Source organism: Pseudopodoces humilis, chromosome 1 (assembly GCF_049639895.1).
Source record: "Pseudopodoces humilis isolate 2021_Gansu_Grassland_sample_001 chromosome 1, ASM4963989v1, whole genome shotgun sequence".
NCBI classification, from domain to species: domain Eukaryota; kingdom Metazoa; phylum Chordata; class Aves; order Passeriformes; family Paridae; genus Pseudopodoces; species Pseudopodoces humilis.
The window spans coordinates 93,291,064-93,314,538 of NC_142200.1; the positions used below are offsets into that span (position 1 = coordinate 93,291,064).

At 37.7% G+C, this 23,475-nt stretch overlaps 1 protein-coding gene across 4 annotated transcripts; it reads right to left on the reverse strand.

Moving 5' to 3' along the window:
- Window positions 1-44: 44 nt before the first annotated feature.
- Window positions 45-23,289, reverse strand: GPLD1 (glycosylphosphatidylinositol specific phospholipase D1). 4 transcript variants are annotated; one of them, XM_014254497.2, is made up of 26 exons: window positions 23,162-23,289; window positions 20,350-20,400; window positions 20,193-20,248; window positions 19,628-19,706; window positions 15,809-15,906; window positions 14,869-14,979; window positions 14,563-14,611; window positions 14,022-14,076; window positions 13,270-13,377; window positions 12,545-12,572; window positions 12,318-12,457; window positions 11,289-11,354; window positions 10,923-11,046; window positions 10,269-10,408; window positions 9,082-9,268; window positions 8,003-8,113; window positions 6,923-6,997; window positions 6,309-6,465; window positions 4,504-4,645; window positions 3,858-3,957; window positions 3,670-3,763; window positions 2,913-3,089; window positions 2,451-2,611; window positions 2,163-2,189; window positions 1,997-2,047; window positions 45-853 (listed from the first exon to the last, which is right to left on the reverse strand). In XM_014254497.2, exons 1-26 carry the CDS (start codon window positions 23,256-23,258, stop codon window positions 776-778), a joined length of 2,562 nt encoding a protein of 853 aa, XP_014109972.2. In that variant the 5' UTR covers window positions 23,259-23,289; the 3' UTR covers window positions 45-775. The 4 variants fall into 4 exon arrangements, with proteins under 4 accessions (XP_014109972.2, XP_014109971.2, XP_087920813.1 ...); XM_014254496.2 differs by having other exon boundaries at window positions 20,350-20,424; XM_088064687.1 differs by lacking the exon at window positions 20,350-20,400 and having other exon boundaries at window positions 10,923-11,043.
- Between the last annotated feature and the right edge of the window lie 186 nt (window positions 23,290-23,475).

Genomic DNA, 23,475 nt, shown 5'->3' on the forward strand with positions numbered 1-23,475 from the left:
TATATGTCTACAGACTAGCATTGGCAAATAAGAGTATCAACACATTCTGCTGCTCAAGTTGTTTAATAGATAATTGATGCACACTGTTAAACCTGCATCATACAAAGTTAGTGTTAATTAGTTAAAGACAATACTGTTAACAATAAGAGCCATTAACAACTCTATGTTATCATGGTCATGGAATTTTACACAAAAGCAGAAATTATGTCAGAGTAATCAGCGAAACTGTAGAAGCATTTCCTAAAGTCTTGCTTGTTCTTTTTCCCTGGGACATCCAAGCTGTGCTACGCCCTCAATGCAGGCCTCAAGACTTGAGAGAGAGGAGAGAGAGTCCTGTTGATCAGCACCCACCTTTCTGTTAGTTTTAGAGCTGCCCCTGCTCCATGCTTATTACTTTGACAGTAACTTTCCAAAATTCAGAATCCTTATCTTTATCACAGTATGTAAGGAATTGTAAATCCTGTGCTGCAGTTTCCCAGTTTTGTCAAGAAGATACTCAAATCTGGCCTGTAAAGAAGGTGGCCTCTGAACATTCCTTATACAGCCAAATGCTACTACTAAAAATGCAGCTGCCTGCTCATTTCAACCTATGAAAGGTTTTCAGACCAGATTGCTTTTTCTAGATAAACAATGCTGCTGCCCACCACAGAATTCTGCAAAAGCTTGCTGGCACAGTATGTTGGTTTGTGTGGATTCAGGAAAGTAGCACAAGAACTACAGCGATTCTTCACTAGAAGACCAGGTGTGCCCTGGTCTTTAAGGCTACTGTGAACTTTTAGAGCGAGTAGACAAAAAGCCTTCCACCAAGTCGAGCTTTTGCAGAACTTCTCTCTGCTGCCACTACAACTTCTTTCTGCAGGGATAAAGAGCAAAGGTTAGCAAAATGCAGGTGCATGGCTGCTTTAAGCTTCCCTTGTGGATTTTGACCATCTCATTAGTGTACTATAGAAATGTGATGGGAAGTGAGAGAGCAGGCCATCATCAGCAACCCTCATCAGAATAGCAGTTAGGAAAATAGTTGGCAAACAGACTGTCTCATTTGGGGAGCTGGAGCAAGCTGGAACAAAATGAAATGAGTCTCTTGTCCATATAAACCACTTCTCAGGGCTAAGATAGGGATGAAGCAGGAGTATGGACTAGATGGTGCTATAGCAACAGTACACAATTGCTTGGAGAATGGCCTCACTTGCACTTAGCAGTGCCTATGTTTCAGGTGTTAGATTATGCACCCTAATCTATCTGAGAAGAATTTCCAGTTATTTCTCCATTGCATGTTTTAACACAAGATGTCAAACACCATTTGTTGAAGACTTCAGCCTGGTGCTGAGGCTTTCTATGTACTCACACAGAGAACCCCACTCCTTATGGAAGTGATGTTAGAGTGAACAGAATATTGGAACTCAGATGAACAAGCACTAAGTAACCTTCCATCTGAAACAAAGGCTCCTCAGTGCATCATACAATCGTAATTAGTGTTTGGTAAAAAAATGGGCATCTGAGGGAAGCACAGAGAAACAGGTACACAAACACATCTAAATCAGTCAGGTGGGAGTTGGACCTCTGTGCTTAGAAGACTAAGTTCACTGCAGATGATAGCCAGGACAGCAAGCCTGTAAAGACTAAATGAGAGGGATGGTTTTGGGTGCTTGGTTTCCTCCACAGCTAAGCATCCTCTGCATACAGGTTGGCATGAACAGTAAAGCCAGGAGGCACATATGCTGCATTTCCCATGGAACCTTTCAGCATACTCCTAGGTAGTTTAGAATTCAGGCTGCTTTAAAGTGATTCAAATTTTTTAATTTAGGTGTCAAAATTTTGGCAACCCCATAGCTCATCAATCTATAAAATGGGTTTAATTATCAGTTCAGAGAGTGACTTAATTATATAAAGAACTTAAGACTTGAAAATGTGTAAGATACATGTGAGGTGTTAGCTAGTATATGCACGTGAGGTAGAAGGATGTTATGAAACAACCAACCACAGTAATTTTTCTCACCTTTCTTTCAGATTTCACAGTGGTAACAGAACTCCCAAATCTTGATAGTTCCTGTAAAATAACATTGCTGGTTATAATGCTGCTACGTTTTTTAAGTAGGACTTTATAGTTTCTCGCAGAACTCTATAGTTCTTTCAACTGAGTAGTTTGTTTTCTGGTTACTTACCTCAGGAGAAATCAGGACATACTGTGCCTAAAGAAAAAAAAAAAAAAGAGGAAATAAAAAGTCAGTGGAAGAGAGTAGACCAGTATGATAACCCTGGCTCCTAAAGAGCAAAGTAATTTAAGAACAAACAGGAGGAACCAAATTGCAGGATTCAGAAACCTGAGAAAACCTTGTTTTCTTGAACTACTTGGTATTGTACTGGATTCTACATTTGGTGTTTGTACTGGATGTAATTAATTAATTGTCATTCTAAACTTACATCCAGAATTCACTTTCATCTGTTCTTACCCAGGCCTCAGGACAGGGAGATGTCCATGATGTGCAGTGGCCTGTCACATTCCCTGACGATGCCTGTCTGCCATTGAAGATATAGACACGGCCAGCAGCCCCACCAGACAGGATTGAAGTGACACCATTAGTTCGCAGTGGGGATGCCACAATCATTTCATCTGGACATATTACAAAGAGGACATAACACAGCAGAAGTCAATTAATGGTATACCAAAACACAGGAGAGCTGCAATTTACATGCCTCTAGATGCCACAATTCCTATTAATGATAGCAACTAAAATGTTTCAATTTCTGATTGAGTTGCTTGGGATTTCAGAGTGGCCTCCCTGTAAGGCACAATGGAATATTGGTACAATTCAATTGAGAAAGCAGACTGTGTTTAGCACTTTTATGAATATATAGGTGACCAATTTTCCTGTTGCCAGAAGTTGAACACTTCAAGATTCATCAAGCTTTACCTAGCCCATCGCTATCCAGATCACTTAAGTATATATCTCCTCCAAAACGAGAAAACCTCCTGTCCCCACTGAATGTGCTGAGCAGAGAAGGCTTGGTGCTGTTTGACAGGTCATATACCAGAGCCAGTCCAGCTTGATGCAGCACTGAGGACATAAATAAAATCCTAGACAGGCTGTCTGGAAAAAAAACCCAAAGAAACACATGTTGAGCATCAGACACAGGAACTCAGGTTTAATACTTAAAATTATAGGTAATACTGGCATTACATAAAAGGGACAAGTTAATATAATGTATCAAATAATATCTAAAATTATACGGGATTAACACTAAATAACATAGGAAAAAAAAATCTTTTGGTCATAGTAACAGGGGAGAAATGCATTCAAGTTGGACTTCTGCAATTTAGCATCCTCAATTCCTTACTGCCTACTGCCAGAGCAAGGACAAAATACTGTGTTGTTTCAACTCTGAGAAATATGCAGTGTAATAGAAAATCACTGTTACATAAACAGTGTAAAGAAGTAATGCTGTTAAACCCATTTTAAGGAAGGAAAAGACCCATTGAAGCTGAGGCACAGTAGAGAGGACTCTACACATAAGGCATGTACAGGTGATTACAGTGATTTCTATTTTTTTTTTTTTTTTAATTACATGGCAATTTAAAAGTCCCTTTTCCGTTAAACATTGTATCTCTCCTCAAGTCACGTAGAAACAAACATTCTAAAGCAGAAATGGTCTCAATTTTTCAGGACATACCTGCAGTAGGTGCACCCACCACCAAAACTTTTCTTGTGTTCCCGTCCACAGAGAGCACACCACTGGCCAGAGAAAAACCCATTCTGCCCATGTCCTGTTAGATTTTTAAAACACCTATGTAATTTCTACAGAATGTCACTTTTACTTCAAATTATTCACAAGGTCCCATACTAAAGAAGCAGCCCTACCTTGTCTCCAGTTATCTCAAACCAGCGTTCTGTACTTGGTGGGTTATACCCATACACCTTCCCAACACTCTGTCTGACATCCAGCAAGAGGGGATTGCAGCTTGAATTACAATGCAAAATAAATTTGTATGTAACAACATATTATTGTACACACTCTCCTCTTTTACTTTGGAATAATAGTGCCTGACAAATTCTAGAAATCTACTTTAGTAATTCCCATACTTGTTCTAACTAATTGCATAATACTTAGCACAGATGTGGTCTGTTTATCCAATTTTTTTACCATCCAATACATCTTCATGTTTAATTTGCTTTTAAAAATGCAATCTCAAAGTAAGAGCTATTCATACAGTTATTTAAGGCATACTTACCCATCAGCATTTTTGTGACCCCTCTGCCTACCCAAGGAAACTTAAGAAATTCTTAGGTATCTTTAAATAAGAAAGGCCTGCCCTAGAGAGGGTCTAAAATCCCCTGTCTTCATAAGGAAGGGTGAAGACATAAAAATATTAATTTAATAAAAGTATTCTTAGCAGAACAAAAAGGAAACTTTCTAAAAAGCTGGAAGTCTAATCTATTACAAATCTTAAACCTTGCAGAAGTAGAGCAGAGTGGAGAAGACTGCAAGCTGTCACATGCAACACACCTAGAACAAGTCTTCCATGTAGGGCTACCAATCAGCAGTAATTTCACATCCTCCAGCTGGCAGCTGGCAAGAGAAAATCCAAACCAAGCATAGTTTTCTTCCCCCTCTACCATCCAGTTGGCATCCTGTACTGACAGAAGTCCTGAGACACCAGAGGAAAAAAAAAAAGGGTTAAATCTTGGTGTGCCCTGACATTGAAAAACCCGTTTGTAATCCTCCACTGATTCATCCTATGATAACAAGTTTCTCTGTGCAAAGTTACACTGTCCATGACATGGCATCAGTAGTTGTTGACTTTGCTCGCGCACCCTGCAGCTCTACTGGCTGGTGAAAGCTTCCATTTGACACAGCCTGTTTCTCAATCCTTCCAATAGCCTACATGAAGTACATGAAAGCTACTACTTGAGCCTGTCCTAAACTACTTACTGTTTACCAGAACTTATATTTCTTCACAGGTGCTGGGTGGGAGAGCTTCAGATGATTCTGGCTATAGTTTAAATAACTCATTCTGTGCTTTGGTTTTACAAAAATGTCAGCAGTGCTGTGAAACTGATGTTCTTGTGGTTTCTAATTTCACATGAATTGCAATAAGCTGCAACAATTAAGCATTGTTGCAAATCACAATTACATGATTTTGACAAAGCTGCCCGAGCTTTATTATTTAGTTCAATATATGACATTTCCTCCCTCATTCACTAGAAACCTCATCATGTGTACTCATTATCTGTATTCACTTGTAGCATTCCTCTTTAGCCACATGAAAGAATGAACAGAATGGTAAAGATTCATTTGTTGAGGTTCATTTGCAATTTTCCAAGAGCCTATCCTAGACTCACTATAGATAGTTGAATCCGTTACTTTAGCAAGGTTTCCAACACAGTTTCCTACATTGTTCTTGCATCCAAGCTGGAACATTGCAGTCTGGATGGACAGAAAACCAGATGGGAAAAACCTGGTTGAGATGATCCCTCTGACAAGAGTAGAGAACCAGTGTTTCTCTGTTTCTCCCAACTAGTGGAGTGTCTTAGGGATCAATTTTTTGACTCATCCTGTTGGACACTTTATTATACATTATTTAGCCAAGGCAATAAGACATCCTTTTGTGAATCTGGTGGATAACAGGAGATTTCAGGGGGGTGGTCCCATTCAGAGGCACCCAGGCAGGCTGGAGTAACAGGCTGACAGGAACCTCACAAAATTCAGTAAGGATGAATGCAAAGCCTGATGCTGGGAAAGGAGATGTTCTTGCACTGATACAGCTGGGGACAGACTGGCTGAGGAGCTGCCAAATAGAAAAGGCCCTGGAGATCCTAGTGAGAATCTAGAGCTGAGAGTGAGGCTCTGACAGCAGACAGCCAACAGTGCCTCAGACTATGTAAGCAGGAGCATGGCAGAAATTGAGAGAAGTGATTGTTCCCTAGATCACACCTACAATAAGTTGTTCCCTAACAGAAAGGATGTTGACAAACTGGAGCAAGTTTAGTTCCCATGCTTTCCGTGCCTATAAGGTCACTATGCGTGGTGGGAGGACAATAGACAATGAATGTAAACTGAAACAAGAGATTTTTTTTCCCTATGAGGACTGCCAAGCAGCAGAACAGCTGCCCAGTGTGGCTGTGCAATTTATATCACTGGAGGTTTTAAGATGCAACTGGACAAAGACAATTTGGTCTGTCTTCACAGCTTATTGAGTAGGAGAGACACCCTCTGAGAGCATGTCAGACCTGAATTATGCCGTGATTAATTAGGAACAAATAACCAGTCACATCAACTATAGGAGGGTTAATTTACTCAACAAATATTACCTTGGTCACTTCTGTTGAAATGAGAGTAAAATGCAACCACAAATCCTCTCTGCTTTCCACCACCGGGTGCATATGGAGAGCCCACAACCAGATCAGCATTTCCATTCCCATCAACATCAGCTGCCAGGAGGGACCAACCAAGATTACAGTAGGAATACTGCAATAAACAGTTAGTTTAAGCCTGAAATAGGACTGAAACCTTCAATTCTGTAGCAAAATAGAGCAACTTAACTCTAAAGAGCTAACTTTGCTTCTGACTGAATTACCCTCCCACTCCCTGGCTTCAATTTTGTTTTCTTTTGTTTTTTGTTTGGTTTGGGATGGGGTTTTTTTGTGGCTTTTTTTGGTTTGGGGGCTATGCACCTTTCTATTCATCCTGCTGCCTTACTGCACTGAGGTATAAATGTCTTTCCCAAATACAATCAATTAAAGCAAGCACCTGCTCGCTCCATCCATCCATCAGTCTAGATTTCCTTGCAATAATAAGTTGAAATTTAACATTCTTTTTTAAGCCCATAAGGTCTTTTCCCCTTTTTCTCACCTCCTGCCTGTGTAGCCCTGTGTTAGCCTGGCTAACAGAATAGTATAAACAGTACATTACATTATTAATATACCTGACAAGTTATGGTAATGTTTGGCTGAGGTGCCAAGCCTCTTCCCGCAGTTCCAAAGTAGACATACACAGCACCCTAAACAGCAGAAAAAGAAAATAAGGCATGAGAGCACCTGCATGTCAGTACTAAGTATTAAATCTAAGGCAAATCACAAGGAGTGGAACACTTCTGCAAGGGCTATTCATACAACCTCATTTTCCCTCTCAGAGCCTTCCCACAACACTTACTCTCCCACCCCAAACCTAAGAATATCTATGGGTAATGGTTACTGCTGTAACCAAGCAACAAAGTAGAGAAGTACATTTTCATCATGCTGTGTGTAAGGAACAAGGGCAGTATAGTGTACATTAATACTCATAATACACATGTTCAAACGGCTCAAATTTTGATAATTATTATTTAATGTGATGGCAAACAGTGCCAGGCACATACAACAGATGTACACAATTTTCCAAGTGCTGAGTCTAAATAAAAGCAACTTAAATTCTTATTTAAACAGCTAAATTAGTATCTAAAATTCTGGAGTTTTAAGCTTAATGGATATTGTTTAAATCAAAACATTTTACCTCTCAGTTTGCATGGCCTAAAAACACTCAGGGACCATTATACAGGCTTATCAGGTAAGCTGTAAGTCATTAAGCCTCTGTAACTTGATTATTTTAGCAAGTGTGTCTGTGTTCATATCACATTTTAAATATAATTTGTTGGCCTTGTGACAGCATATGACAAAACTCACTGACTCATAAGGTCCATTCCAGACTCTCTGTTCCTAAACAAAAAGAGTACATTTGTATTTCATGAATGGCCCCTCACATTTTCAGCATATCAATGCTGCAAAGTTGCAATCTGTTTTGGATTTCTAATGTGAAAAAAGGCCACTGAAAGAGAAAAACAGGTAGCTGTCATTGCTCTAGTCAAAGTACCCACAAAGGTCATAAACTTCTGTTTAAATTACAGTGTCACCTTGAACAACAACAGAAATGCTCTTTTTCATTTCAATGTTTAAAAAAAATATGTATCAATAAAAACATTCAGTTTGGAGAGTTAAAAAAACCCAACAAACCCATGTTTGTAGCTTACTTTGTAAGTAAGAAACTGAGATCCCACAGAAGGTGCTCCAATTGCCAGATCTGGCACTCCATCCTCATTGAAGTCCAGGACTGCCAAGGCAGAACCAAATCTTCCTGAAGGCTAAAAGAAAAAGGATTTCTCTCATGTTTTCAAGTGAAAACCATGAAAACCAAATGTACATTTGTGCAGTGAAGACTGGAAACAGATGACAAAAGTCTATCCAAACAATTTTCTTCTAACTAATAACTCCCATGACAACACACTAATTGAAAGTTAACTGTGTTAAAATGAAGGACAACTGAATATAATATGGTGCTGCATTGCTATTTCCTCTATCTTCCTTTGCTATTTCCTCTTCTGACTCCAGTGCACCATTGATGTTAAGTTTATGGTCTTTCCTGTTGACAGCATGACTGGGAACCACCAAAATACTCTGTAAGAAGACAGCAGTTATTACTCCACAGTTTATAACCACTGAAACAAACTAAAAGGAAGTGTATCTCATTTCTCCCTATTATCTCCTTTGTGAATAAAGGTATTTTCTATGGAGGATCATTTAATGCTCAAAAGGGTCATTTGCTCCTACTTCTTGGTTACAAACCAGCCACCATCATGTCAAATCAGGGTTTTCTCTTTTTTATTATTTTTCAATACTCTTACTACAGAAAAAAAAATATTTGGGGTGAAGTTATCAATTAATGAAGAAATGCAGCCTCAAAGGAATTAAAACATATCAAATTAATAGTTTTAGATTAAAAAGGACAGGCACTATTTTCTTAAATGCAGGGATGAATGAGCTAAACTGTGACTTAGAGATACAACCTGAGTTTTATTTAAGGGCACTTTATGGTCTAATGCTCACTTATCTGGTACAGTAATGGAAGAGAACCTACAGATCACCATCACTTCAATTGTTTCTGGGACTTTGATAATGATATTTTTCTTGAAAAGCATATGACAGCCTATGACAACAGGAGGAGTGTTCCAGGAATAATACTCATACACATTAATGGTACCACTCCTCATTCAAAATTCACCAATTTTCAGGAAAAAAAATTAAGTGACAAATATCTGCCTTCACCCCTTACTTGATGACCCTGTAGTACTTGGTCAGCTTTCCTGTCCAGATCCATGTCCTCTGGTGGCAAACCTGACTGGTTGCCATAGACCACATACACCCTTCCTATCTGAATATGGCCCATGGTGCTGTACCCTGGTGCTCCAGCCACTAGATCTTCATATCCATCCTGGTTTATGTCAGCTGAGATGAGTGCCCTGTACAGCAAGGGAGTCAACAAAATCAGCATTAGTTTCCAGACTACCACATTAGTGGAAAAACCCCACATAATTCAGATAAACCAGGACCTGTGTTTCCCCATATTGTTTTGTAAAGATCTATACAGCATGTTTTATATAATATATTTATTTGTGTTTTCTTGAATTAAGTAATACCAGAAGAATCATCTTCCATCAATGTATCTGAGATCTGTAGGAACTGCTTTTTACTGACATTAGGCAACCTGACAGCAAACAGAGAAAGGAGCATGAAAAAGGGCTGCTTGCATATGACAAAGGACACACAAAAAAAAAAATTAAATATATTTTAAATTGAACATCTGATTTAATTGATGGACTTAACAGGAGATAAGCAAAAGGATCACAGGTCTTGGTGACATGTTGGAGTTTAGAGAGGGAGCATGGGAAGAACTAACTACTGTTAATTTTGCCAGTATGAAGTAAACCCAAGAATTAAATCCAAATTTTGAGACAGAATAAGGGAAGTTAGATGATCAGCAATGCAAATTTATTACTCTTCCCTGTTGCAGGTCAAGGTAGAACATCATTGTCAAGGAGAGAGATTATGCCTCTCTCTGTTTTTAATCTATCTTTGAACTCCCTACTAGTTTAGAGTACTTCCAAGAAGTCTTGCTAGACATCATCAGTCATCAACTCATGACAGATGATTAATTTTGCACAAACATCATCCAACAACCAAACAAAGGTAGCAATGATCATTTACTGTTCAGAACTAGAGCCAGTGTTAGTTCTAATGTTGGTTCCTTCCATTCAGAGCTTAATCAACATCTGAAGGAAAAATCTTATGTGTTAACTTGCTGTTCTGGACATACAATATAAGCCTTTCCCTCAGATTTGTCCCACTAATTGATTTGTACTGTCACCTTTGAAAAGTATCCAAAGGACCAACAATAATATCTTGGTAGGCACTCAAAATTTTCAGAAATTAAGAAGAAGGGGGGTGAAAAAAATTACCAACCATCCAAGCCTAGCATAGGGTGAAGTCAGAAAATATGAAGCTACTGGCTTAGAGATGTGCTTAGAAGATTTCTGATGTGTAGCTTCTAGTGCTCTCCAGACATTGGTTTTAAAAGCATGGTTTATCAAGCGGAGAGATTTCTGAAATAAAAATAATAAAGGGACATGACAGTGGTTAAAACACAAATTGAAACTCTAGAACATTTTGGGACACCTCAAAAATCAGGTCACCAACAGTGGAAATCAGCACATGGATTTAAGAAGAGTCTGACTCAGATCATAAGCACCATTTTAGAAAGACAAAAATCTGTGTACTCTAAAGGGAGCGCTACTAATAATTCACTGTTATGCTTTTCTGGGAGTTCTTAACCAAAAAAAGCTATCATATGTCTGTAAAATGTAAATAGTAAATATATATTTTGCTATTTTTGGCACTACAGGATGTGTTCTAACTTCACTATCCAATGAGCAAAGTTTAAAAATTGAATATTTATGATGTACAAATATAGATTAACAATGGTACTGAAATGTCCATGAAGTCAGCTACTGTTAACATCCAGAGACCCTGCTCCATCACACAGCATTTCAGACAGAAACAAAACTAATTTTATGTAGAGATTCATTTTACCTGACACATCTGTTACTTCTAACTTACTGTTGCCCAAGGCTGTATGTTGAATTGAACTCCTCTCTCTGTATAGTTTATATTCTTCTCAAGTGTTTCTGTAAGCAAAGAAGTTGTATTCTTGTGATGTTCATGTTTTGATTGTTTGTTTCTGCTAAAATAAAGAAGGCAGTGATAAGAATCAATATAACTGAAATAATGACTCGAGGTAAAAGCCGCTCTTAGGTTCTGTACAGCTCCCTTATGCAAAACTTAGTTATTCACGCTAAAAGAATCTCAGATTCATATACAAAAAGATTACCCAAAGTATCTCTGATTTTTAACAGCTCACTGTCCGCATTAGCAGAAGACTCTCCTTTCATCACTGAAGCATTAAACCATCAGAACTATACTTACATGTGCCTCTCCTTGTTCTCCTTTGTGCAGTTTATGAACAGGGGGTTCTCAGGCAGGTAGCAGTCACTAAAGAAAAATACACAGAATGCCCTTTAAAGATTTTACCATAATGGAAGCGAAACTAAAAATACAACTTTATCCTTACTGATTCTTCTGTTACAAGTCATCAGTTTCCTCAAGAAAATCAAAATCAGAGCACCATCATCACCCCTAGAAACCCCTATGATATTTTATTTGATGACCTTGATTAGGTTCTGTATGAATATCACATGTCTTTGCAGAGCTCTTGAAGGAAACTTACTGTATGTAAACATGCATGTATACGAATCTAAAGCACTTTTAATGAAAGTGCCATTATGGAACAAAGAATGTAACAGATTATGCCATTCTGTATTTCAAACATAATTTCCCAAAATAGCAACAGTGATATTTTCTATATAAATGGATTGACTAATTGCCACTGTTGGTCTTCTAAAGGTATTTACAAAAAAGGTTGTAAGAGAGTTGTACAAGGTTAAACTTCTATAAAAATATGAAATTGTGAGAAGTCTGCACTTAAACACCAGAATGTTTAACTAAATTCCTACTCTTTCTAATTCTATTTGCCTTCAGAGTCTGAAGGTAATGTCTGACTTCTCCTCAAAAAAGGACATCTTTGCTGGCTGATGGCAGCAGCCAAAAGGTGCAGGCTCAGATTGCCAGTCCAGGCAGAACCTCAGGGCATGGCCATGCAACATTTAAGCAAACCCTTATGCATGTCTCAAAAAATGCCCCAAATTTTCCCTGCTAAGTATCATCTGGGCATGCCAGAGATGTGCCAGGGCAAAGGAGCCTGAACACATTAAAAATACAAACTCAAGGACTGCGTAATCCTTGCACACAGGTAAAAGACAGACACGGAAATCCATCCCCTTGTTCAAGTGAAGATCTGAAGCTCAGCACCTCTTCCAAGAAAGATCCTGCCTTAAGATTAGTTAAGAGGGTGTCAGCATTTTACTACTGCATTTCACATTTCAGGACACACTATACCTGGTTCCGTTCTCTAGCATATGGCTTGTCAGCTCAAAAATGTTGTTGCTCCAGAATGTCATGTCATCCACTCCTCCAAGGAAATATTCATTGAACTTTTCCACCAGAAATGGAGATTTACTAGCAAATGTTGGAAAAAGCTAAGAGACAGGCAACATACGCAGTAAGATGGATCACATTGTCTCCAGGTTACATGTTCATTTTTATAAAGAAAACAGAAAACCAACCTTGCCAACAAGAAGCCTTTCTCCATGCCTGAAAAAAAAAATAAATTAAAAAAAACAGAATTAAAACTTGCTTAATTTAATACTTAATTATTTAAATAGTTCCTTTAAAAAGTCCTGTATGGTAAACAGTATGCAAGTCATTACATTTCCACGTCGGTTGCTAATATATTTTTAAAGTTGTAAAGTAAAAAGTAACTATATAAACTTTATTGCTCTTAATTTTGAAGGATTCACAGTTTTTGTAAATGTAGTATGACTATTGGTAATTACTTGAAATACAGGATACAGCTAAGTTGTTCAGGATATTCAAAAGCAGACACTGCCAGATATACAAAGTCTCTTTTGAATTATTCTTGGACTTGAAAGGATCTACATAAAGTGTAGATAAGGCATGTAACTAGAGACTCCTTTGGTGCATGATAATTATACCTCTAACTCACCACAGTGCAATGGTACTTGAAGACACAGTTGTTCTCAAATAAATAGGCATAAATACGTTAAATGTATAAATTCATTAAATAGCCAAGATTCACCATCTGTAGTGTAATAATTAATTTAACAGTCATTAAGCAGACCAAATTTGAATCCTAGTCATTAAAAAAATTCAGGTGTTCTGTGATTTTGGAGTCTAGGAGGGAGTCTTCATTGCTGACATCAATGCAGTGTTTCAAATATAATTATATTTCTCCTACTTACAAAAGCTCAGGCAGAGATATTCAACTTACAGTTCAAAAAACAGCAGATGACTGCATTCAGCAATTGTGCTTTCAGTTATGATCTCTTTTCCATAAAATTCCTTATAGATAGCTGCTAGGTCTTTGACAGGTACATACCTAAAATCAAAAAGAATGTATTACAACAACAGATGTTCCATATCACCCAATAAAATATTGCAGTTCTTGTAATAACAACAGCCTATAAAATATTACAAATTTCAAAAGACTACATAAGGTCATGAAGATTTACAAATACCAGAATTGCACATGCACTTGTGAGTGGAAAAAAAAAAAAAAAGTGGATATTTAAATAATCTGCTCATTTTTATGCATTTAAAACTGTCTGAATTCAACATCCTCAACTTCCAAAACTTTAAATAAATCTCATTGAGATTGTCACTTAACTGAGTTATTTACCTAGCTGCTAGGACATTCCAGAAAAAGGTTTTCAGTAGTTATTTTATATATAACTACTTATAACTTGAGACATAAATAATTTAATCTTTTTTGATGTGTTCCTATACATAAACTCTCTTCTGTCCTTCCAGTTTTTCATGTCAGGGAACAGTAAATATGTATATAAGGAATACCAAACTCATAACATTTAAAATAGTTGCAAGGATTTATTTTGAAAGAAAAATAAAGGACAGCATTCTGGTTAAACAGATTAATACATAATATGATATAATATGCCATTTTATTATATATTATTATACAAAAATAAACATTAAATATTAAAGAAGGCAACCTCATTATCTTACCAACTTGATGCCAGGTAACTGAAGTCCAGCTCAAACTGACTCACTACATCTCCTCCTGAGGATGAAAGAATGAAAAAAAACCCACAAAGCCCAACAAACAAAACCTGTTAAATATGTGTCATGGGTATCAGTGTACATGAAACTATGTATGGCTCTTCTATATGGATTTATATGGCAGATCTTCCAGGTATATATTTAGAACACACAAATGGTTCACCTGAAAGTATGTTGCACATTTTAAACCTACAGAGAATAATGTACAATTTAAAATCACAGTAGTGACACCATCCAAATCTTAGCATCCTCTGGTCTGCCTTTTGGCTTTAATCCAAGTGTTCATATGCCTTATCGCATCTCCTGAAAGCTGAGGACAGGTACAGCAGGGCTTTGCAAGCCATGGGGGAGGGCAAGAATACAGTGTCCATATTCAATTCTTAACTCCTGCATTGCACAGGACAAGAGGCAGAATCAACCACCGTGGTTTTGAAGAGGACTAGTTATTCCAATACAAGGATCTATGATTGGCAAACAGAAACATTACCAAAATCTCCAACACCGTGAGCTTCTGAGTAAGAACCATGAAAATCAATCTGGAGAAAGAGAAAAACAAGAGAACTGCCTGCTTCTTTTAATATGAGCAGAAACAAACTCCAAGCAACACTAATTTTCACAGGTCCCAAACATGACAAGCTTCACTCTTACAAAGTTTGTGACATTGTGTCTCTCCAAAAATCTTCCTGAAACAGGCTCCAGCTTTTCTCTTTCCTCCCCACCACCACAGTCCAAAGCAAAGCTATCCATTCCAATAAATCCAGTTGTATCAATAAGTAAAATAATACAGGCTTACTTCTCCCATGGCCTTTAGAAATCCTTGGTCGATGCCCAGGCTATGCCAGCTAATATCTGCCACCATATGTGAAGCAATTCCAAACAGGAAAGCCACCAGCTTCTCTGTAGCCTACACAACAACAATCCATTTGTCTGTCATTTTACTCCTATCTTTAAGAAAATGTTAACCTTTTCTGTATGTGCATTATACAAGGATAAAGGTGAGAAGCTCTTACAGTCCAAGAGTTTACCAGGACAAAGTGCTGACCACTCACTGCTTGATGCTGTGGTCAACTTTTGTAACTTGAGAAGATTTAAGCAGTTTATACAGTCCAGAGCCATAGAATTACAGGGTTGATGTGAGGGTAATTTGCATACTTCAAGTTTAACGTGTACTAAACTGTTTTTCTGGACCAAGGATAAACACTTCCAAGGATTGAACTCCCTCTTCCACCACGGTTGTTGTGTAGGCAGACAGAGGAGAGAAATACATTCCTCTGCATGCCCACTTTTGACAAATTGTTTTTCCTTTCCTCCTACATAGCTCACAGACCATTAACAAGAGCAAATCTGAACTAAATTCAAGTGAGGACTTGAGTCAAGTGGACTAAGGACAAGTGAGAAGTCTAAAAGGTATCTGGTTTTCAAATGGCAAGCCTTCAACCAGATCTCACAGGAAAGCAAGACCACCAATCATATTTAAAAGTTTGGACCTGTGAAATGTGTCATAAGCACCAGACCACAGTGGAGATAACTGACAGACTTTATATGGAAACTGTAAATTTTTTGTATGGTAAAGATTAAAACAGGATTTCAAGTGTTCCTATGTAAGCAGAGACTGTAATATAAAAATGTTGGGTTTTCTCTACACCTCACAAAGGATGAAATGACAACAAGTGAAAGTGAAGAAAACAGTTGAAAATAAAGTAAATCAAGCAAAAGTTAAACAATTTTCTTACCTCTTCCCAAGGCTGAGGATAATTCCTTCTTATGTAGTCAATACTTGCTTTGAGAAATGGTGACCAGTGGGTGTCTTCAGACACATCATGGAACATTCCTATTGCAATAAAATATATATCAATATTTGATTTGTTCTTTGGGGAAAAATGAAACAGAAAAAGAAAAATAAAGGGTTTTGTCCATTAAAAACCCCACAGATTTTGTCCAATTTCATGTCTGAGAGATGATACATTTTTCACTCCAGCTGATGAAAAGAGCCAAAAGAGACTTATTTGATTTATACTATCAAAATAGATACTAGATTTACCTTCTATGATTTTGGTTTGAAGCATCTGAAAATTTTGTGCCTGCTCCTTTTCTCTGTGCCTGTGACTAGGTACAATACAATGAAAAGCTGCCTCCCAAGCAGAGGGGATAAAGAGAGCTGACAGACAACCTGTTGACTAAATTAATGCATCCACTTTTATGTCAGAAAAGCTGTAGGAAATGGCAGCCAACTCAAAATGTCATGCCCAGTTTCCACTGGGCAGAGGAGTGCTATGTCATCATTATCATCACAATCATTTTCAACAGAAAGGCAAACTAGTCAAGACACAGTCAGTATAGGAGGAGAGAAAAAAAGGCAGGAAAGCAGGAAAAATCAGGTTTCATTTGAAGAACCAATTACTACCTGAATTTAGGCAGAAAAGATTGTGTAGGATCTAACTGTGACCTTAAAAGCTTCTGTGTACCTACAAAGAGCTAAGTGCAAAGGGATGTTGACATAAAGAGAATCAAGCAGCACGCAATGTTAAATTCTCTAAGGGGGAGGAAGGTAGGCAGGAGATTATTCAGACCATCAGTACTCTTGGAGGAAGACTGCATGTTGGTTGACACAACAATGTGAAACTCCACAATGTTAGGGCAGATTAAACATTGAGAGAGCAGACCTTGGGAGTTATTCAGTCATCTTGGCCTTTCTTGACATTTTACAGTGCAGCTAAACTAGATAAAAGAAGGATGGTACTTGCTTGGCCAAAGTCAGAATAGCCTTCCACATCTAAACTTGTCCCCTGCCCAAAGAGGCAGTCTGGATATCTTTGTTCTTGATCTTGTCACGCTCAGTTAAAACAGCTCAGGTCTGAAGAGGTACCTATTTCTTCCATACTGACTAAGGAGACTGCTGACAAGTGGTCCAAGTCTAACAAGGCAAGATGGACTCCAACGTTAGTTCATTCATGAAGGAATTAAGATTGGATACTGCAGATAGAAAAGCTTTGACCTGGTATAAGACAGGTCAAAACGGTTAGAAGGGAAAGACAAAATAGATAGATAGATAGATAGATAGATAGATAGATAGATAGATAGATAGATAGATAGACAGACAGAAAGACAGACATAACCAAGGTGAAGTAGGAACTGAAAAAAATCCCAGGAGAACATCAGTCATGAAAACAAGGAAAGCAAGACTGAAATTTGGCACAAGAAGTTGCCAGAGCCAGGCAGAAAACCAAGACCAGTGACCCAATGAGTGACAGAAGACAAAACCAGTATTAAACTCCATAACAGGGAGGTCATCTGGAAGTGAACCGAGCACATCAGGAAACCAAGCAGCCTGTAGCTGGCATAACCAACAGGCAGCATCAACAACCTCTGTCCATGAAAAATTATAACTTTGGCAGCAACTGTGTGATTTGGTGTCACCCTGAAAACTCAGTTTTTTGATCTTGTTGACATAGTTTCTAAAAAATTTCCCAGGACAGTGACTTTCAGACATAGATATGTATACATTCTTTCTGATACATGTCTTTTGATGGACATCTCGCACAACCAGTGTGATTGGAAAGGTGGTAACCTAACTATCCAATCCCTGGTCATTGCCAAGAATCTATAAATACTGAAGTTGTAAGAATAAAACCAGTTTTTTCCCTGTTCTACTGGAGCCGTGTCTGTGTGAGTCATTGCATGTCCTACAGTGACAATTTGGCTCTAAACCAAATATTCTAAGTACACCACAAATTTAATGGAATTTGCATGGCCCACTAAAATAAGCTACTTCCAATACTTTAACCTTCCACTTCAATGTTACTCCAAATCATGCTCTATACAAATATCAACATATTTCTATACAACAAATATATCTATATATTATCTAGATATATCAAAATATATATAATCAAGATATATCAACAAATATCTATACAAATATTGTTGAGATATCAACACCGCTGATATCTCAACAATATTGAAGCCAGTAAGGCCAGATACCCTCACAGAAAGTACTTATCACTGCCCTGTCTCTGGTACCTGCCTAAACCCCCTAACAGCTTGTAGCTGGAGGACAGGCAGGCTCTTTATCCATTTGCTAACTGCTCACTATCCAGATTTACCCTTTCAGTAACAAATATCCTACAGCAAGGCCTAGCTGGATGTTTTATAGCTCTAATGTTGCTGGAAAAGCTGATTATGATCAAGAGCTGACCTTTCAGAGCTGAAAAATCAGGGAACCAACTACTTGCAAGTCAAGACATACTTTTTACAGCTATTGCAAAAGGGTTCTAATTCTGTAGTGCAGTCTTTTGATCTGCAAGCAGCAAATTTAAGACTGTCATTGATTTCCAACAAGAAGAGTAAAAGGCAAAAGATTGCACTCTGGAAAAAAAAAAAAAAAGGCTTTAATCTGGGATGTTATTAACTCTTTGTTTTAGGTTGCAATGCAAGATGTAACCAAAAGTATGTATTCTATTACCAGCTGTCAAAACCAGGTGTGGCAGTGTTCTTTATCTCTTCCATGACCCATCCTCCCTCCAGGGGGATATCTTTTGTTAATGGGCCATTGAGTCTCACTGCATGACTAATAAAATTACATCATCCCACTGTGAGCTGCTCCACCCAGGGGGAGGAGCCAAGCATTCCTACCTGGATATAATCTGAGACTTGGAACACCACAGTCAGCCTTCCTCCACTGGATTCCCAGAGGAAGACTGGACCCATCTACAGCACCACTGGACCTTCAGAGGAAAACTACATCCTCCTACAGGATCACTGCTTCAACAGAACCACATCTGTCACTGCAGGAGGACTGCAGCCACCATTAAATCAGACTGCTACCAACACTGTGACTAACAGGGTGTCAGGCTGTATTCTGACTCTATCAGTGGGTTTTTTTTTTTTTTTTTTTTTTTTTTTTTTTACTACTGAATTTTTATTTCAATTTCCCTAGTAAAGAACTGTTATTCCTATTCCCATATCTTTGCCTGAGATCCCCTTGATTTCAAGATTGTAATACTTTGGAAGGGGTGGGGGTTATATTTTTCCATTAAAAGGGAAGTTCCTGCCTTCCTTAGTAGACACCTGCCTTTTCAAACCAAGACATAATCGCCCACCCACCCTCAGCAAGTCCTACACTATTTTGCTGCTGTGGGATTTTTGGATTCTCTTATCCTCTCTTTGATCTGATAGAAACTAATAATTTTTAATACAGAAATAGCTTCAGGCCTTCCCTAAGATTTATAAAAAAAAAGATCATTTTGTCCTCTCTGTACTCAATAATCTGACCTCATTTAGTCAAACAGCATCCTTCTATCAGATTGCCCTACACATTAAATAGTTAAATTTACCCAAGAGTTACTTTCTAACACATTTTCAAATGTGTTATTTCATTATAAAGTACTACAAAAAGGCTCTAACAAAAATAGTGAATAGTTTTTACAGGAAAACATTTTTGGACACACTTCATTTCTTACAATGTAACCTTTTGAAACCCACTAATTCTGTAGGATTTCCACATAAAAATGTGGTTGTTATAACATTATAAAAACTTATAAAGTTTTTCTTACCACGTTTGCAGATTGGAGGATAAAAGGCATCAGGATAAATGCTCCCAGCCTGAAAAGCATCTTGGTGACTTAGTAATAACTGTGGAAAGGATGGGGGGGAAAGAATCAGAATGCTATTGCACAGCACAAAACCATATTTACAGCCACCATCAAAGACACATTCTAAATAGCCAGCAAAATACAACTATTATCTTGGTAAAATACGCCATGTGGGGCATAAAACTTTGCTTTTATTTTGCTGTCCTTAGGTTTATTAAATCTGCTTTCCCAAAGTCCTCTACTCATTCTTCTAATACAACTGCTCACATAGAATATGACTAAAGAAGATAGGAAAACATGCAAGAAACCACACAAAATGTATATATACCCACATAGGTATATTTTCTATATTTCTGTAATAATATTCAGAAAGAGTCAAATTCTATTGAATAAAAAAAGGTAAAAATACAATCTGGGCACAACATTGACATACACATTACTGAGAATAATAAAGAAAGGCAAGAAGACAGAAAGAAAAACATTCAGAAGAAAGGTGAACAAAATTGAGCAATAATATGCTTCCTACCTGTCTATAATTAACACTCCCTTCATGCTTAATGAAAAATTCCAGAGCTCTATGTGCTGAAAAACAATATATTGAAGTGTTGATTTATAGGTATTGTGTCCAGGCCCACGTTTTGTTAGAAGCACTAGCAGAACCAGAAGACATCACATTTTCATACCTAAGCCAAGTTCCACGCGCACAAAGCAGTATTTCTCACAGAACCGTGCACCTGTAAGAGGGTGTGTTTTCTCACCTAGGGAGTTAAGAAGGAAGTGCTCTTTCTGTAGCATAGCTTCAGGCTCTCTCTAATCCCTAGCTCCCAATCTAACCAACCAAGCTGAAATCACAGGGAAATGATCTCCCTGTGTCCAGAAATGAGCTACAACAGTGAATTGACATGACCACACCCAGCACATGTAAAGCATGGACCATAAAGTTCTAGCTGTACTGTATTCAAGTTTCATTGTTGCCCTTAACAGTGAAAAAGGTATATTGGGAATCAATGTGAGTGTTTAACAGTTTGATTAATTTTTAACATGCATGAAAAGTAACAAAAATCCAAAGTCAGTAAGGTAAATAACACTATTTATTCACTGAATTGGCAGATATTCTTACTGTCAAAATCTTTATTTAGCTGGCACAACAAGTGAACAAAACAAACTGATACCCTTTTCTTTAATGAGGTCTCCTAATTAATATTAGATCCCAGGAATAATCTATCAACACTATTTTAAAAATACCCAGCATTTCCTCTAAAGCTATTTACAAGGATTGAAGTTAATTTGTTCCTTACCAAATAAATCACATCACAAAAAGCCCCCAAAAACCAAACAACAAAACCAAAAAACAACAACTTCCCCCACCAAATCCAAAACAATCCATTACTATTCTGGAATAATATCTAGACAAAACTGGAGTGGTTGAATGATTTTTCACTTTGAATTTTACCCAATAATCTAAATCATCCTTATACAAGTAAGTTAAGGTAACTTAAAGACCAGCCTTGTATCAGAAGAGAAACAACAACAACAAAATGATAACCTAAAATTTAAGGCTCAGATATTTCTACACACATATCTGATTCCAGTGTGGGAGAGCCTCAGTTTGGCAGTTTGCATTTTCTGCCTCACACCTCCCCCACACTTTTCTCACTACTCCAGTGGGCCCAGCTTCTACAACTCCATCTTTACACAGAATTTTATGCCAGATCCCCACAGTCCCACAGAGCCTCACAAGTCTGACAGGAGCCCCTGGGGTGAAGAGCTTCCTCACTGTGACCTGCCTCCAGGAACGGCCATGCAAGTAGGACGCAGCACAGCTCTGCCAAGCACACTGAACTCGATCAACATTCTGAACAGGCAGAGTTAGAGCTTTTCACCATTTTAAAAGTACTTTCAAAATTCTGACAAGGATTTCTTTGGTGCTGGCTTTGAGTGAGAAGAATTCCTTTCTATGGTTTGTCATTTGGGGTGTGGGGTTTTGTTTTTGTTTGTTTGTTTTTTGGTGGGGTTTTTTTTTAGGTTTTTGGTGGGGTTATTTTTGTGGGGTTTTTTTGGTAGTTTGTTTTTGTTTGCTTGTTTTTGTTTTGCTGGAATACTCAGTGTTTTCATTTTGGAAATATTTTCATCTTCTCATCATAGACTTTTATGTGAACAACAATAAGAGCACCCATTTTAGCAGCATCAGGGCTTATCAGTTTAATGTAATTTTCTGACAAATGGACAAAACTTCTTGTAAACTATGACCCAATAGTTGAGTGTACACACACAGGCAACCAAGCTCTTCATGTTATGAAGACACAAGTTTTCTGCAACCTGGTCCCTTGATTAGAAGAAGAAAAAAAAAATTACTGCTTTGGGACAGATCTGTAAGCTTGTTTCTCTTTGCAGAATTTTTTTTTTCAAACACACTCTATTCTGGCAAATCTGTTATTTCAAGTCCTCAGGAGCTCATAGTCAGTAATTAGAGCCCTCAGCTTGCAGAGTTGTGTGCTCTTGCCTAACCTCAGGCAGTGTGACTTCTCCTACAGATTATTATGGGTTTCTTGACACATTGTTAGGAAAAGCAAATTGTTCCAGGATGCTAACCAAGGGTATAACACTCAGTAAGGGAACACACTCCAGTCTCAAACACCATGAATAATCCCAGTCTTTAAATTGTTCAAATTTGCATGTATTCAGTACTTAAAGTCTGAGAAAACAACCTGAACAAAGGCAACATCCTACATTTTACCATCTGCTTGAGCAATGGATTTAGAACCAAAACCAGAAGAACAAACAATTAAAACTGTCAACTATTATGAGTAGCTGTTTCAGAGTAACCTTACACTGCTTGTGTTTGTGCTTGAAATAACTGTGAAGGAAACCAGATTTTAAAAATAGCACAGGCAAACAGAAAAACAAATATTTCTCCATTTTGATGTTCATTCAGTTCTCTCCTTCATTCTCTAAAAATCTAGGCTGTTCTGGCTACAGAGAGCAGCCTACCAGAAAGAGACACACAACAAAATTTTTATGATGTAGTTACAGATAGAAATACATTACAGAATTTTATCTACTTGTGCAGGTATGGCATAATTAATACAGAGTGATTTGAAAACAGTTAGTGCAAAGGACTTGTGTTATTCTTTTAGTTTAAATATAACAATCCCAAGAATTGCCTGAAGCATTCCTTTTCTTTCTCCAAACCAAACTCTGTCTGCGTACGACTCACAGACAAAAACATTCCAGTTACATAATGACTGTGTCTTAGGAGACGGAAAAACAACCAACCCAAGTTAATTCAAGCTTTTTACTTACAAAAACACTAAAATTTCAAACTCCAAAATCAAACTATTCATTTATCCTATCTGTTATTCACATTTTTTTTTTAATTATGTAGTCTGCCTGTTACTTTAACATTATTTTCTCCCTTTGCTTTCAAGTCAAATCTAAATTTACTTTTCTTCACAAGAAATTCAAAACACAAAATCCATTTTGAACATGTCTTACCTATTTCAACATGTGTTGAAATTCCACATGGGATACAGCTTTGACAGAAATGGTAGAATATAACCAGCAAGACAGACCAAATCTTCAGACCAACCATGATGCTGGCTCCAACCGTGGTTTTCAGAAGCCTGGAGCAGTAGCACTGTGACCTTTGAAATGCAGGTTACGGAGCATGCCTTTTCTTTCACACATATTGCTGACACAGCAAGCAAACGACCGCCAAATTTGAAAGGCTGTTTTATACCAATGCTTTCTTTTACAGCAAATAAAGTAGTTTATATAAAGAAATAAATAAACTGTGGGTACTCTCTCCA

Bases quoted from the DNA above. Each gene is read 5' to 3' on its own strand.
- GPLD1 (XM_014254496.2), bottom strand. From the start codon at position 23,258: ATGGTTGGTCTGAAGATTTGGTCTGTCTTGCTGGTTATATTCTACCAT. The intron at 12,458-12,544 runs GTTGGTTTTCTG...CCTGTCTCTTAG, and splicing joins AAAGGCTTCTTGTTGGCAAG to CTTTTTCCAACATTTGCTAG. The intron at 11,355-12,317 runs GTATAGTGTGTC...ATTTTTCTTTAG, and splicing joins ATGCTAGAGAACGGAACCAG to TGACTGCTACCTGCCTGAGA.